General features: G+C 35.8%; 2 protein-coding genes across 2 annotated transcripts in view; one reads left to right on the plus strand and one right to left on the minus strand.

The window, feature by feature from the left end:
* The window catches only part of sema5ba (sema domain, seven thrombospondin repeats (type 1 and type 1-like), transmembrane domain (TM) and short cytoplasmic domain, (semaphorin) 5Ba), a 229,475-nt gene extending 211,679 nt beyond the window's left edge, over positions 1–17,796 (minus strand). The window contains exon 1 of the mRNA XM_051118512.1: positions 17,718–17,796. The gene's annotated coding sequence lies outside the window, so the exon portion shown is untranslated. The remainder of the gene's footprint in view (positions 1–17,717) is intronic.
* The window catches only part of pdia5 (protein disulfide isomerase family A, member 5), a 66,580-nt gene that overhangs the window by 29,784 nt on the left and 18,887 nt on the right, over positions 1–17,909 (plus strand). Inside the window, exons 9-13 of the mRNA XM_051118515.1 lie at positions 1,035–1,126; positions 6,260–6,331; positions 9,387–9,523; positions 11,449–11,519; positions 15,145–15,308. Coding sequence (XP_050974472.1) covers positions 1,035–1,126; positions 6,260–6,331; positions 9,387–9,523; positions 11,449–11,519; positions 15,145–15,308 — 536 coding nt within the window. The remainder of the gene's footprint in view (positions 1–1,034; positions 1,127–6,259; positions 6,332–9,386; positions 9,524–11,448; positions 11,520–15,144; positions 15,309–17,909) is intronic.

Here is a 17,909-nt window from a genome sequence, read left to right on the forward strand (position 1 = left end):
GTCATCCTCATTGTGAAAAGATGGATCTCAAAATCATACAGTCATTGTTGGAAAGGGTTCAAACACACAAAAATGCTGAAAAACCAAAGAATTTGTTGGAACGGGGTCATTTCTGTAAATTCAACTATTATTTTCTCTTATGGATTATGTAAACATCTTTTATTTGAAATATATTATTCAGGGCAGTACTAAATAAAAAAAAAACTTGCATTTTGTATTAACCCTCTTATTTTGATAAAATAATTAACATTAATGTTATCAAGTTAAATCTAACTGCAAGTATTTTATTATTTTTATTAGTATTTTTCTTTTCCCCACATATGGAGGGATACTTGGACAGAATTTATTTCTCTAACCGCAGACTGATGAGTGAGCACTAATAAATAAGCTGCTCGTTTGAAGATTTGCATAACGAATGGGTAGCTTGCTGTTATGGACGTGACGTGTAGATTTGCTACCTCCTGTGTTTCTTAGTTTCCACGTATGTGTGGTGAGAAGCTGATAGCACTGCAGGAACATTGATGGATTTGGGAGGTAATCGCTGGTCAGCAGAGTTTGTCTGCATATTTTTCAGTGGCCTGACGGATGCGTACGGGCCACCCGAGACGATTTGTGACTTACTCTCGGATAATATGCATTTATTTTGGAATACATCATCAAGCATGCACTGTCATAACGGTGCAGTTTGTTTGAAATAAAGGCACAAGCTGTTTTTTCAACTTATAAAAATGGACGAAGTTCTCTCATCTTTTGATGTGTCCAAACACAAAGTAAACAAAGTCTGTATTCACTAAAAGTATTTCCTCCAAATCCAAAGTGAGCTGAAATTGCTTTCGGGGTACGATTAGCATGTCAGGTCAAGCCTTGCAATGTCATGAGAGAGATGGATATTTGTGTGCCACTTCGCTGCATGCCATCTGTATCGACAAGCTTTCTATTTACACTCTGATGTGGCCATTCATCTTCATTTCCCTGTATTTGAAGTGCTAGACAGGGATTGTTTGTTTCAAGTCTAATTCATCCCTCTTGTGTAGGTGTTGGCTGGGATGAACGTGCACCCGGCTGAGTTTGACGGGCTTAAACAGGAGTTCAGCGTCAAGGGCTACCCGACCTTCTGCTACTTTGAGTAAGTTTGTCTTGATCTTCTTAAATGACTCCAATGCACAAAGTCACCATTTGAAGAACTGAATAAAATTGACTAAATTGCTAAGATTTAGGGCTGATTGATATAGCTAAAAACAATATATTTTTCTGCCTTTTGATGTTACAGTATATATCTCTTTATGTATTTGCTCTGCAATGGCTTAAAAGGCTTTTTATTGTTATTTCAACTAAATAGCCAATGCTGGCAAATAAATTATTTAATGCTGCAAAATAGAAAGGAAACTTAATGTAACTTAATTGTAGGAAACTTAATGACTTAAAGCTTAAAAAGAAAAAAAAGGTTGAAGTCAAAGCAATTTTCTCTTAAGATTATGTTGCCAACAAACATTGTATTTTTTAAAGGAGAAGAATTACAGATAATGTACTCACCCCCTTGTCATCCAAGTTATTCATGTCTGTCTTTCTTCAGTCGTTAAGAAATTGTTTTTTGAGGAAAACATTTCAGAATTTTTCCTCATATAATGGACTTCAATGGTGCCCTAAGTTTGAACTTTAAAATGCAGTTCAAATGCGGCTTCAAAGAGCTCTAAACGATCCCAGCCGAGGAAGAAGGGTCTTATCTAGTGGAACGCGGTGATTTTTATAATAAAAATACAATTTATATACTTTTTAATGTCAAACGCTCGCCTTGTCTTGCTCTGCCTGAACTTTGTTTTTTTTCCGGTTCAATACAGTTAGGATATGTTGAAAAACTCCAATCTCATGTACTTTAAAATCATCCTACATCTCTGTTTTATCTTTTTTTGTTAAAGGCTGTTTGATCCTCTTTGCATGTTCACTTTGCAAAGACTGGGTCGGTACTTCTGTAGCGATGTAGGATAATTTTGACATGATGTTTGAAGTTGAGGGAGAAAATGCGATGGGAGTCTTTTGACATACCCTAACTGTCTTGAACCAGAATAACCATTTGAGGTTAAAAAGTATTTAAATAGTATTTTCTTTATGAAAATAACCGATCGTTTCACTAGATAAGACCCTTCTTCCTTTGCTGGGACCGTTTACAACCGCATTTGGGATCGTTTGAAGCCACATTTAAACTGCATTTTGGAAGTTCAAACTTTGGGCATCATAGAAGTCCACTATACATTTAATGTTTTCCCTCAAAAAACAATTTCTTTACGACTGAAGAAAGAAAGACATGAAAATCTTGGATGACAAGGGGGGTGAGTACATTATCTGTCAATTTTTGCATTAAGGTTAGCTAGTGTGTTTCAAAACAACCAGCCCTACATGCAGTGCTTTTCTTAAAAAGTTCTGCACATTTACAAGATATAATATGTTAGCATTAAGCATTCAAAACTTTACAAGATATAAGCATTCAAAACTTAGAGTCTCTCACTTCCGTCAATATGAATCAACGATTTTCATGACATCATCATGCACTATAGCTTCTCATCAAACTTTGTCCAATCAAATGCTCTCTAGAATCGAAACGTCCCGCCCCCTACACTATAAATAGACACTGAAATCAGCCTCTTGTTTACAGAATTAGTATTTCTGCATGGTGGCATGTTGTGCACTATATAGGGGATATGGAACGATTCAGATATGGAACAATGTAAATATGCTTTCCATCGGGGCGAAAGAAGTCTGGTTGAGAATGATATATTTTATAGTAATATTGATGAGATTGTGGCTGTCATACGCTGTCAGATGCGCTTTACTGAGCTCAACGATGATATAAACGAAACGCTACTGGCTATTTAAAAAAGGGGGTGGGACTGATTAATATGTCTTGCGCTGTCTTCCTCTTTCACTTGAAATTACGTCAACACACAAATTAACAAAACACTTCAGTGGATCTTTAATCAGAAGAAGACTAGGAAAGATGGATCAGAATGGTACTTTTTCTGCAATCCAATTAAGAGCCACTGGCTCAGTCTTATTCACAACAAATGTTTTGAAAGTATTTTTGGAGACGTCAGAGCTTTTCCTAGGATCATTCACCAGCCTTTTTTTTTTCCAAAAGCACAAGTACATGAAATGTCAGCATAAAAATATGCACCTTAGTGAACATCAGTTTTGTGGAGTGTTACTTTTAAATGTATTACATCAGGGGTTTTTACTTATTTAGCTTTATGTTACTGACAACAGTACTGTTAAATAATGGATAAGGAAGAAGAATGAAATAAGTTATTCTGTTCGTTCTAGTAAAATATTTGCTAAGATAATTTGAACTGTGAGTACAAAATGTTCTTGACCGCTGCACAGTGTAGCATTGCGGGTAGAGAAGTGATTTGCATTATTTGAAAAAGTACTTGTTTCTTCCACCAAATAATCTTTGCATATTAAATTCAAAGGGTTAAAATTAATTTCTTTCTGAGACATTTTTGGGGCAGCTATTCATATGTAGCATGCTAGAACTAATAGCCCTGGCAAAAGGGATGATTTATGATCTTAAATGAATCAGAGAATTTTAATGTGTATTCTCTGCATGGTGCAATTTGTCCAGGGCCTATTTCCTGGATATTTAGACTTGCGGCAGCAGCTGTGTGCTTTTAGCTTCTGTTTAGTGCTCCTTCATTACACAGCTGTTTTAATTACTAAAAGGTTAATTAAACACGGCCCTCCACCCAAGGCCAGATCTTTACATGACTACACCACCTCAGCACTGCTCTTTTGAATCAATAAATATAACACTAATGGATTTGCAGATGTACATTTAAGTTTGAGGTCCCTTGCAATCTGAAAGTTACTTAAGGCAGGTTTTTTCCAACCCTAAAAAAAAGTTAAGATTTAGCCTGACACTCAAGTGATAATTCTGTTTGATGGACATGGGTTGTCCACTTTATTATTATATTTCTTTGTTTTTATACAAAGAGTAGAGAGAGGATAGGAAATAATGGGATTGTGATAGCAATGCGGGCCAGAATCGATCCCACATCTCTTACACCGTGCACTAATGCATTATTTGTCTTGTGTGATCACTGATCAAAGACAGCATAATTCTTTAGATTTCATGTAAGTTTATTGAAATATTGTATTTTATCTTTTGCTTGTGTTTGGATGGCCTGCTGGTTGCAGACAGATCTACATTTACGTTTGAGGTCCCTTGCAATTTGAAAGTTACTTGAGGCAGCTTTTTTCCACCCTAAAAAAAGGTTAAGATTTAGCCTGACACTCAAGTGATAATTCTGTTTGATGGACATGGGTTTTCCACTTTATTATTATATTTCTTTGTTTAGGTTGCCACAGTGCTTTTGGATCGCAACCGATTAGTGACAGTTACAAATGACAGTCCATTGCCGGCATCTCGGCTAAGCTCCCACTTGCTGCAGATTATTTTCAGTCACGGAACGGGAGCAGATGATGGCAGATAAAACTTGAGTTTCCGATGCATGAAGCCTTCTTCCGCACGCTGCTGTGTGTTCAGAAGCATTTCTGTATACATTCGTGATCTCGTCTGCTTGTGGTTGTATGGATTAGTAAGAGCACAAAGGCTGCTAGCTGAAGTCTTTGATTATGCTAAGAGCCCTGGGCCAAATGGCTTAATTAGCTTTGAGTCAAACGCTCATTTAAAATGTTTATCTTGGATGGCAAGAAGAGAGCAGCAGTCTTGGATGCCTTAGATCTTTGTTGTGTGGGTACAAATATCCTAAGCTGTCTAAAGCAATTTATGTTGAGAAAATAAGCACTAATAAATATTGACTTCTCCCGTTTAGGATGTCCTTTTTGAATGAAGGCAAGATTTGAAGTATGTTTTTGGGAAAATCAATACTAATAGCTTTAAAGAAACCTTCTGTTTCCGTTTTACAAACTTTTGGCCATGTTTTTATACAGAGAGTAGAGAGAGGACAGGAAATAATGGGATCGTGATAGCAATGTGGGCCAGAATCGATCCCGCATCTCTTACACCATGCACTAATCACTAGGTCACGGCTCTGATCTGATTTACAAACATGCATTTTTTCTTACAGTTGATGTCAAAAGTTTGCATCCCCCTTTCAGAATAATTAAAAATGTTAATTATTTTACCAAAATAATAGGGATTATACAAAGTGCATGATATTGTTTATTCAGTACTGACCTGCAGTGTTGGGGGTAGTGCATTACAAGTAACGTAAAATTGTAATGCATTACTTTTAAAAGTAACTTTCCCCAACACTGCTGACCTGAATAAGATATTTCACATAAAATGTTTACATATAGTCCACAAGAGAAAATAATAGTTTAATTTATAAAAATTACCCCGTTCAAAAGTTTACATACGCTTGATTCTTAATACTGTGTTCTTACTTAAATGATCCACAGCTGTGTTTTTTTTTTTTTGTTTAGTGATAGTTGTTCACGAGTCCCTTGTTTGTCCTGAACTGTTAAGCTGTTCTTCAGAAAAATTTTTGAATTTGAAGATCAGGGTAAATCTAACTTTTGTCTTGTGGGAAACATGTATCTATCTTCTGTAGCCTCTGAAGGGCTGAAAGATATTTAGGCAAAATAAGAAAAATGTACACACTTCATTCTGTTCAAAAGTTTTCACCCCCTGGTTCTTAATGCATGGTTTGTCCTTGTGGAGCATCAGTGAGTGTTTGAACCTTCTGTAATAGTTGCATATGAGTTCCTCAGTTTTCCTCAGGGTGGAAAGATGGATCTCAAAATCATACAGTTGTTGTTAAAAGAATTTAAATTCCCAAAAATGTTGGAAAACCAAGGAATTTGTGGGACCTGAAGGATTTTTCTGAAAAACAGCGGGCAGTTTAATTGTTCAGGACAAAAACAAAAAAAAAACAGCTGTGGATCATTCAGGAAACAACACAGTATAAAGAATCAAGTGTATGTAAACTTTTGAACAGCGTCATTTTTATAAATTCAACTATTATTTTCTCTTGGGGACTGTATGTAAACAACTTTTATGTGAAATATCTTCTTCAGGTCAGTACTAAATAAACAATAACATGCATTTTGTATGATCCCTCTTTCTTTGGTAAAATAATTAACATTTTTAATGATTCTGAAAGGCGGATGTAAACTTTTGACCTCGACTGTATTTTATATTTTGCTCATGATGAAATGATTTGTGTTTCTTCTGATTTTCTAAGCCAGTTTATGATTAATCAAAGATTTATTTATCTCTTTTTTTTGTTCTTTTTCCAAAAAGGAAGGGGAAATTTTTACATCACTACGAGAACTATGGAGCCACCTCTAAGGACATCGCTGATTGGTTGAAAAAGTGAGTAAACCTTATTTCAACCACTCTTCATTCATTCTTACGCCCTTTACTATCTTAAAAACTGTGAAGAAACATTGGGTTTGTAAGACGTGTGACATCTTGGACGTCTGCCCGTGGTCTCCACTATTATCCAGGGAGTGTTTTATAGGAACTGTGGTATGAAAGATATGATGTGCACTATAAAACACTGAACGTAAACACTCCTCTGTGCCTCCTAACAGAGATGTGATGAGGCTTTAAGATCTCTGCAGTGTCTTAACCAACTATCAAAGTGACAGAGTGAACAAAATATACAAGTCTACAGCACCTCAGACAACATCTCAGAAATTAAATTCACTAGAGCTGTGCATGCAGCGCAACATGTAATTTATGGACTGCATGAATCTTCCAGTCATACAGTGGCACAATATTTTGCCTACCAGCATTAAAAGAAATAAATTAGGTGACATTGCTGATCCAGTGAAACCAGGCTAGATGAACTAGACCAGATAAACAAGCACTGTGTGCTGAGCAATATTTGTATTGTTAGGTTATGTGCTTTGACACAAGTAAAGTATAAGAAACCTTTTTAAATAAATAATTCGGGTCAATAACAATAGTAGAAATATTTATAGATTATTTATAGATTTGATGATTGCTAGACCCATCTGTCTAAAAAGTGAGATTAGGCAAATACAGTGGAATATGCATTTCGGTTTGAGGATACTGAAAATGCACCACAATTCAAAGGTTTGTGATCAAAAAAGTTATAACGTTTTTTTTTATATCCAAAACCATTTTCGCATAGTTTTTGATGGCATGATGCCAATCTGGATCTAAGGCTGTATTTCTGCAACTCTTTACCATACTGTATTAACACCAAGCCTTACATGTGACGGTAGCTGCAATTCTGTTACAGATCTGCGCAAAACTTTTGCAATAATTTTTTTATATATATTTATTTTTTAAATAAATATATATTTAAAATATATTTTTCTTATTTTTTATTAATTTTTATAAAAAAAAGCTCAGATGTAAGCTGTAATGCACCACCGACGTGTTACGTACACTAGGTGACCTGTAAATACAAAAAACTGTTTCCATTGTGTTGTGGGGAAAAAAAAAAAAAATTAAATAAATAAATAAATAAATAAATAAATATATATATATATATATATACATATACATACATACATACATACATACATACATACATACATATATATATACCACCTCATGTGAGCGTAAACTTTTTTTGTGATGTATGGAAGTTTTTGCAAAATTGATTTGTTTCCTTGGCCATTTTTCATTTTATGAATTTGCAAGGGTAATGGAAACGCAGGTATTGTCATTTGGTGACAGCACCACCTGTTAGTCAAAAGTGATAAGCAATTATGTCACATTACAAGTGAGTGTATTTATGGATTTTCAACTATTTTACTAATGTCTTTAATTACTAATTTTTTCAACAGGTCTGATGCTCTCTGCCATGCTTGCTGAGCTCATCATTGCCTCTGTTGTGCTCGGCCACTTAATTGCTGCTTGGAACTATACTTTTAAATTTTAATAATATTTCACAATATTACAGTTTTTACTGTATTTTTGATCCAAAAAAATGCAGCCTTTGTGATCATAAAGACTTCTTTCAAGAACAAATCTTTCTAACCCCAACCTTTAAAGGGGTCATCTGATTTTCCACAAACTGATAAGATTTTTTTAGGGTCTTAATGAAAAGTCTATGACATACTTTGGTTAAAATTTCTCAATGGTAGTGTAAAACAACACCCTTTATACCTTGTCAAAAACAGCTCCGTTCACAGCGACCTGTTTTGGGTGCATGTCCCTTTAAATGCTACTGAGCTCTGCTTACTGCTTCTTCCGTGAGGTGACGAGCCGTACTTTGAGAGACTGTAAACTTTAGCCACGGAACTTGCTAACTAGCACATTATTAGAAAGGCGTTTTGCAAAGATTCATAAAAAATCCATATACTCACTTCTTCTGTAGGTGAAGCCGCACCACGAATGATTCGCGCAAACATAGATGCATCTAGACAGATCGGGAGGTGCCTTCCCTTCGAAATTTAACTACGTCATTCTGCCAGGAATCTCAAACAGCCTGATCTCAGAAAGTGATTATTATTGGGGATTTAAAAACAAGCACTGGGTGGATTTTTATTATTATAGAGTGGTTGTGTACACACACTTCCAACACACATTTATGTTCAAACAACATGTAAGAATTTTGCATCTGATGACCCCTTTAAACAGTATTGTTTCAAAGATTTTGATTTCCCTAACCAGGCCAACATACCTAGTGATTAGCTGTTTAGCACGTTATGACTGGGGGGGGGTTGATTAAAAAAATTGTCCACCATTGCTTCTGGAAGTTGCTAACCAGTTCGTTTAGAACTAGCGATTTCAATCATCTCTAATGAGATGGTCAATGAAGGGACTGTAGGTGGTCCACAGCTTGTGAGACACAGAAAATCATTACAGCGACTCCATAAACTATATGACAGCTGGAGTTGATTGACCATATAAGTGCATTTTAAGAGACTTAAAATTATGACCCCCTGCTCTCAAAGCACTTGCAGATGTATCCCTGGCTTGTCTTGTAGAATTAATTTTGAATGAAGAAAAGCGAGAGTTTAAATGTGAGAGCATTTACTGATGCACTTTACCCACTGAATGTTGTGTTTGCTAGTGTTTATCCCTGGCAAAGTTGCCTCTGGCTTTTCTTTGTTCAGCTGACGCACTTCTAGGAGACAAGCTCTTGGCTCTATCCACTCAACAAGGGAATCATTTGAGCCACTCTTATATGGGCAAAGGGCCCGTGAGGAGACAGATGTGAATTGCGAGCTCAAACTAGCTCTCTTCAGTCATGTGGGTGTGACTGTTCCTCACCAGATGTGGGGCTGAAATGAGTTGTGAGATATGTATTGGCAATGTCCAACTTAGAGCTTAGGTGTCTCACATTAGTCACTTGGAGAGTTTTGAGTCATGAAGTTCATAGGCTTTGAGACAACAAAAAATGACTAACGGAAATGTTTTTAACTCCTTTTTTTATGTTGCACAGCCCTCAGCCACCACAGCCTAAAACTCCAGAGGTGCCCTGGTCTGAGTCCGGCTCAGCCGTTTTTCATCTGACCGATGAGTCTTTTGACACATTCTTGGACGAGCATCCTTCAGTCCTAGTTATGTTCTACGCTCCCTGTGAGTATCAACAACTTTGCTCTTGCAGCACTTGAGGCTTGAAGAACATTTAAATTTAGAGGTATTTTTAGACAGTATATGGATCGAGGACCATGGTATACTGTATATGAACGGTAATAGGGTATTACCTTTTTTGTCTAGTGAAGTCTAATTTGAACCACTGAAAAAGATTAAAAAAAAACCCCTGAGAACATTTCAATCTGTTAATGTTGGCTGAATTGCACTTGTGTGCTGTTGATGTTTTTGTCTATCAATTTTATTCTCAAATGAATCTACCTGACACAGATTTGCTGATACGAGAATGTCGGTAGTACTTCAATTTCTTGGGAGGTTGCTTTTTTAGTGATTGAAGGAAGATGGTTCTCAGCTTTCATACATTTTTGATCAAACACCTCAGATAGAACATGTTCATTTCCTGTACGGCACAGGGTGTATCCTACCAACCTGCCACTAAGTCTACATGCACATACTCTCTCTCCACATTAATACACTGTCAAGCTACTAGATGACTTGTTTACATTCTCATCAACAAGGTCAAATGCAATATCCTTGTTTACACACACATCGCTTCACATGCGCTCAGTTATTATAATGCCAATGACAACATCGGTTAGGCCTCTCAATGCACATAATCAACACTGTTGAGTTTCTTGAGAAAAAAAATGCTTTCCATGCATCGGATTAAGTATGTTATTTTCAAGTGACCCCATTTTGAGTCACTCTTATTAATATTAAAAAAAACAGTTGTACATATTTTTTTTTTTTTAGCAAAAATGCAAACCATTTATGAATCACTGACCTGATTTGTTCATATTCCCATAGTGTAAGTAAATACTTCATAAATCCAGGCTTGACTTAGTGAGCTCTGGTTTATGTTCACTGCAGAGGCTTTTATGATTATGTAACAGGTGGAGAATTGGAAAGGGATCTCTTTAAATACTTGGAAGGGAAGAATAATTTCTTTCCAGATGAGAGATGTTTCTGATCAGTTTATGTCTTTAATGGATATAGAGTTATTGTTGTTTTCGTGCTAGGATAATTATGCAGTACAACCCTGCTGGAAAAAAAGAAGATGGTTTGCTGATTTATGCTGGTTTGATTAGTCTAGCTGACCGGCAAGGATTTAAAAAAAAAAAATGTTAGTCCCAGACACAATTAATAAATAAATTATTTATTTATTGTATTTATATTGCGTTGCAAAACACTTTTGCTGCTATTGAGGTGGGATACGGGTAAGGTTAGGGACAGGTTTGGAGGTATTAGTAGGTTTAATGGTGGGTTAAGATGTAAGATGCAACATTGAACAACTATAAAATACTGTAATTAAAGAAATTGACTACAGATGTAATTACATGCAGGTTTTTTTAAATACAAGTACAGTGCAAAAACATGTATGTACACAATAAGTGCATTGTATCAAATAATGTACATAGTAGTTAAGGCCACCTAATATAAAGTGGGACCAAAATGTTATTGAATGCTATGTTCACCAAGGATGCATGCATTTGATCAGAAATACTGTAAAAACAGAAATATTGTGAAATATTATTAGGATTTAAAATAACTGTTTTGTATTTTAATATATTTTAAAACATAATTTATTTCTGTGATGGCAAAGCTGAATTTTCAGCAACCATTACTAATGTTATTAATGTGTTGATTTGATATAGTCAAGAAGCTCAGGATATCACAATTCTTTTTAGTAGTAATATTATCAAATCTGGTAAATGTAAAACATCATTAAGATAATCAGATTTCATTACTATCTTAAGTGCACATTAATTCAACAGCGCTACTGTAAAAATACACCATTTTTTCTCTTTTCATTTTTTATTTTTTTTAAATTCATATATGTATTTAATTATTTATTTATTATGCTGTTATAATTAATCACATTCCAATTCTCCTCCTTGTGATGGTTTTAGGGTGTGGCCATTGTAAGAAGATGAAGCCAGAGTATGATGAAGCTGCTGAGATCCTCAATAAAGGCCCAGATGTGAGTTCCTTCTTACTAATTTTTATATGTGACCCTGGAGCACAAAACCAGTCATAAGGGTCAAATTTTGACTTATAACTTTCCATTGATGTACTGAGATACAACTATTTGAAAATCTGAGGGTGCAAAAAATCTAAATATTGAGAAAATCATTTTTAAAGTTGTCCAAATTAAGTTCTTAGCAATGCATGTTACTAATAAAAAATTAGGTTTTGATATATTTACAGCAGGTAATCTACAAAATGTCTTCATGGAGCATGATCTTTACTTAACATCCTAATTATTTTTTGGCATAAAAGAAAAAGGTACCATTTTGACCCGTACAATGTATTTTCGGCTTTTGCTACAAACATACCCATGCTACTTATGACTGGTTTTGTGGTCTAGGGTTACATATAGGGAATGGATAATGCTCATATATTTGCTTGTTGTAAAATTCAAACAGACTTTACAGAAGACAACATTGAGGCAAGAGAACACCTGTGTACTTAATGAAACGGTTCGAGGTGTGTAATTGTCGCTTTGAGGCATTCCTCGTAAAAAAAAGTCTGTGTCCAATTGACTTGATTAAAATAAGCCGACTATAATTTTCCATCATCCTAAACAATTTGATAACACCCTGCGGCAAATCCGAAATGTTTGACTCTTTCAACCTTCAGTTCAACATTTCCATCCTTGCGTGACAGTAATTTTCTAAGCTTTAATGCTACAACATGAGACGCATACAGTTTATAAGCATCTCTGGCCACGTTCGGGTGTTTCTCATTATCCGGGTGTGTCCGTAGCGCTGGCTCTGTTCTTTAGTCCATAGCTACAGGCCAACTCCAGTCACCAGAGCCTTATAGTTGGAGTATTTATCTCATTTTCTTTTCCTCTGTGCCGTCCCTCTAGCCTTCAGCTTGGAGCTACTCGGAATGATGCTCTTCCCAGAGTTCAATAATGACACGTTATGCATTATCTAATGCATGCTCTAGTCCTCACATCTTCTCCCCTGAGAGAGCTGAAGTCATTTATTTTTCTCATTCCTTCTGCTCACGGCCCTACACACAGTTTAGTCCACGTGTGAGGATTTTTTTTTAAAGCATTTTCAATTTGCAGCTCAGTGAGACTTTGGAATAAGGATGTTCAAACGTGCATATATGTATGTAAGATGGAGGTTACGAATATGACTTGTAGAGAAATTCAAGCGGCCATGTTTATCTCTCAAGTGTGTTGTTGAAATGCAGTGCCGTTAGCGTAATGAGATGTGTTTGTATATTTGTTGTCAGGTGGTTTGGTTTGCATACACTTCTAATTGGTTCACAGCTCCGATAGCTGTCCGTAGGTTATTTGGCTCCTGCGGGGTTGGTGCCTAAACTCGAACACAAATCCTTTGTTTGTGATAACGACCAGGACTCTCATCATAAATATAAAGTATCCCACTGACAGATGTGTGCAAATAGAGGGAGTTAATTGAGTTTAAGCTGAAGAAACATTCATAATGACAGTCCATTTCGCAGCTATATAATGGTAGAAACAAAGCTGTGCCAAATTGTGCTGTCATTTTATCAAAAAAGCTTGCCTGTTATCTCCAGAACTTCAACAACAAATTGATTGCGTTTCAACTGGGGATGTCATAAATCTCTCTAAATAACAGGCCTTTGTGTAAATATTATTTTCTGCAATTTGTGTGGATGACACTCAATGTTTAGTGTTTCTTTGCAAGTGCTCTTTGTGTCTCATTTTACATATCAAGACATGATATTTCTCCATCTAAATGCACTGGAAATGCACCTAATGTATATCTTATTTTTAATTATTTTTAGTTTTGAATCAACATAAACATAAACTTTAACATTCCTAACTTAAAGGGGTCCTATTATGCTCTTTTACAAAGTCTTGATTTTGTTTAGGGGGTGTAACAGAACATGCTTGGTCATGCATTATTTTTTACATAATTTACATTATTACAATACATTTCGCCCAGCCTAGCACATAAGGCTTAATTAGTTTTGGGTTTAATGAAGGACTGCCTTTCCGAAAAATGAAATGTGTTGTGATTGGTTAGCTGTCCCACTGCGTTGCGATTGGCGAACAGCTTAGACGCTATTTCAGTACTGCCACGCCCCTTGTCAAAGAAGTTCTGTGTACAACTGTTAGCGCAAGCTAGATTAAAGTGATTCGTACGTTTTAAATATGGATATTTTTGTTACAAAAACGCATCGATTCGCTACAGGAGGCCTTTATTAACCCACTGTAGCCATGTGAGGCACTTTTTGTTATGGATGGATGCATATTATTGGACTTGTTTTGGACTGATGAGGAGAAACACCCGTCTATGCCATTCTAAAGCTTGGGAGTGCCAGGATAAATTTTAATATAACTCTGATTGGATTTGTCTGAAAGAAGGAGGTCATATACACCTAGGATGCATGGAGGGTGAGTAAATAATACGCTACAGTAGTGTTGGGTCCTATCGTTAGCTTGCGAGATTGCCAATACATGATATTATGGTGCTAATGTATTTAATTATATACATTCTTAGTTTATTGTCCGAAACCAGCTCCAGCATAAGGCTAAAAGCAGCCTAACATTATCAAAGAACATCATCACTGATTAGCCTAGCCTATTCTAGTGCAAGTTTATGCATTTTAAAAAAACACTTGCGTTATAAGTGAAGCTATCTACATTGTATGATGAATAAATCTCATACCACACACTGCACACGTCTGCGGCGCGTTACGGCTCCGATGCAGCAAACCGGAGTAGATCGCGGCTTTGGCATGTGTTTCGACGTGCATTTCGATGTGCATCGCTAAAGTTAGGCTAATCCACCACCTCGTCCCTACCCTCCCTTCAACAATTCGAATTTCCGTGGGCAGGATTTATTTTAATGATATTCTAATGGACCGCATTGTGACATCATTGCATGCAGAAAACAAACGTTGTAGTCCAAAGGAGCTGTTCGTTGTAGTTCTTGAAAACGGATTTTTTAAAAACAAATTATCTCCTTTTGGAGTGGACTTTGAGATTTGTAACTTTGCAGATCTTTTTTATGCCCAAAGATACACACCACACACTGACTAAAGTTCAAAAAGTGAAAAAGCATAATAGCACCTCTTTAAACCAGTTAGATACAAAGACATATTCTGTCTTTAGGTGTAAAGAAAGTGGTTTTTAAATCTAAGCTTTGAACAAGAATTTGAGGGAATTGATTCCTGTATTCTCAGTCTCCTCTGCTGAGCTTCAGAAATCGTTGAATAAATATGCATCTCATCTACTCCACCTACAGGAGGTCCTTTCAACCACAGAACACAATCAATATTAAAATGGCAACTTGCTCTGTTCTCAAATTGCCTCATGATTTTAATTAAGCTGTGAATAGACATTTAAAACTTAATGGGTTCCATAATTGCTGGAAAGTTTTTAGAGAGTGATCTGGGTTAAAAATTAGCATCTCTAATTAGCTTGGCATCTCAATCACATTGATCTTTTCGAAAAAGGGCAGTTTGCACTTGCAGTTTAATGAATGGACTGACAATGTCCAACCTTTAGGATCTGACCTGTCAGATGACATACAGTGTGGTGTATTTTTAAGTTGAAACTAAACCGTGCTTTTGTATCTTGTATGGTCGTATTGTTTCAGAGCCCAGGTGTATTGGCAGCAGTGGATGCCACCATTCACAAGTCCGTTGGAGAGCGGTTTAAAATCTCAGGCTTTCCAACAGTGAAGTACTTTGAAAAGGGGGAGGAGAAGTACACGCTTCCTCATCTACGGAGCAAAGACAAGATCATCGAGTGGCTGCAGAAGTGAGTTGACTCAGTCTTTTCCACTTCGCTGTTCAGTGGTTTACCGAACATCCGCATAAGAAATTAAAGTATATCTATATTGATTCAACAATTTGTTGCAACAGATATTCTATTAGTAATCATTTTTTATTTATATTTTTATTATTTTGGCATTATATTATTATTACATTTAAATTAAGGTTAGACCAGGTTACTCACCCTCATGTCATTCCAAACCCAGAAGACCTTCATTCATCTTCAGAACACAAATTGAGATATTTGTAATGAAGTCTGAGAGCTTTTTGACCCTGCATAGACTGCAGCGCAACTAACACGTTCAAGTCCCAGAAAGGTAGTAAGGACCTCATTAAAATAGTCCATGTGACATCAGTGGTTCAACTTTAATTTGAAGCTACAAGAATGCTTTTTGTACACAAAGAACACAAAAATTAAGACTTTAATTTAAGACAATTTCTTCTCTTCCGTGTCGGTCTCTGCCATTGTGTTCAGGAGAATATCACAAAGTATCACATTTTAATGATGTCGTTACTACCTTTCTGGACCTTGAACGTGGTAGCTGCGTTGCTGTCTAGGCAGGGTCAGAAAGCTCTTGGATTTCATCAGAAATGAATTTGTGTTCCGAAGATAAACAAAGGTCTTACAGGTTTAAAACAACATGAGGGTGAGTAATTAATGACAGCGTTTTCATTTTTGTTTGAGCTAACCCTTTAACTGTTTTGGGATGAGAATTAATTTTACAGTTTATAATAATAATTTATTATTAACATTTTATTGTAATAATTTTATTATATATTAGGAATATAACGATACTAAAATCTGACGATATGATAATATTGCGATATGAAGTCCACAATACAATATTTATTGTGATATTAAAAAAAAAAAAAAAAGACAAATGAAGACTTGGGGAAAAAATGAAAATTTATATTTAAAGTTAAATTCCTCCGTCTAATGCACTTTGAAAGTTCAAAATTAAGAGCTCCATCCCGTGTTCTTAACAAAGTAAACTTAAGTCAGAAAAAAAGCAGTGAATTAATACCTGAACTTTTTATTTGTAATATACTGTACTGTCTCAGTCTAAATTACATTTAAACTGGTGTTTTAGAAGCCAAACAAATTACAATATAATAATAATAATAATAATAATAATAACAGCAATGACAGTAATAGCCATATATTGTTAAACAGTTGCACTCTAAAATAAATGAAAATGAATATTTCATAGGTATATTATTTTTGCTTTACACTACAGCAGGGAAATTACAATGCTTCTTTCCTAATTTCTACACTTGAATGAGATATTTTGAATTTAGACTGCAGTAAAAAGTGTCTGTACTTTTTAAGAGTGTTTTTCTTTAGAAAACTTTACTTCACAACATTCTAAAGCATGATAATGTACTTTTTACTGCACTACATTTCATATAAAATATCATTTAATACATATAATTTAATAAATTAAATTACAAATTGAATACTTTTGTACGAAAGATTACGTAATTCAAAGATTTACTTGATTACAAGAAAGTACCATTTTCAATGTTCTTAAGTATTAATGGTAAAAAACCAACAACTTTTATTACCTCAATACTGATAATGTTACATCCCTAATAATAATAATAATTATTAGTATTGTTGTTGTTGTTGTTGTTGTTGTTGTTGTTGTTCTCTGTCCTCTCTTTCTACTCTCCCTATGTAAAAAAAAAAAAAAAAAAAAAAAAAAAAACAAGCCTTGAAAAGATGCTGTTCCTGCAGTGCATCTCTACAGAGGCGTTTATGTACAAAACACATAAAACACAATGGCTGTTTTCGACTGGATGTAGTTATTTATGTAGGTGGATGGAGGTCTGCATGGGTAAATGCTTGTTTTTGCTTTCATTTATTTCTTCACACTTTGTGTTATTTATTTCTGATGGCGGTGGATTTAGTGCTCAGCTAAGGTCAGGTACAGGTGAGGCAGAAATTGCTTTTTGTTGTGCTGCTCTTCCTCTCTGCAATCTCTGAACTCTATAAATAGTCCGGAAGGTCTATTATAAATACGAAAAGTATGTCGAAGCACCCACTTTGTGGTTTTGTTTTTATATGTTAAAGTGGTAACTGAATGTCACCTGGTTAGAACAAGTGTTAGACTTCTGAATTGTTTGAAAGTGCCACATACATTTGACCTGGAGATGTTTTTCACGCATTACCGAACTTCACACTAAGAGGGCCACGTAACTGACAGGGGTTCAGTCAGTAGAAACATGCTCTCGAAAAACACTCACTGACTGATTCTAAAGAGTGACCTGCGTGTGGGCTGGGAGCCTGAGAATTTACTTTTACACTGCTGTCTCTCGACTCTTCGGGATGTGTTCAGCGGAGCTTGACTGCAATCAATCACTGCTAAACTGACCTCTCAGTGGAAGAGCTTACCCTTGCTTTGATCCTGGAGCAGTCCTTCCGGGCGGGCATCAGCTATGAGTTTAAGTGCATGACGGTGCCAACTCAAAGGTCCTAGAACAGCAAGGACAAGGCAGCTGTCAGACTCATGCCAAATACCGCAGACTTGTAGTCATGCAGTATGATAATACCATGGGACATGGGAAGTCTCGAGAGCTCGAGTTA

The sequence above is a fragment of the Labeo rohita genome, chromosome 9 (assembly GCF_022985175.1).
Source record: "Labeo rohita strain BAU-BD-2019 chromosome 9, IGBB_LRoh.1.0, whole genome shotgun sequence".
Lineage (NCBI taxonomy): Eukaryota > Metazoa > Chordata > Actinopteri > Cypriniformes > Cyprinidae > Labeo > Labeo rohita.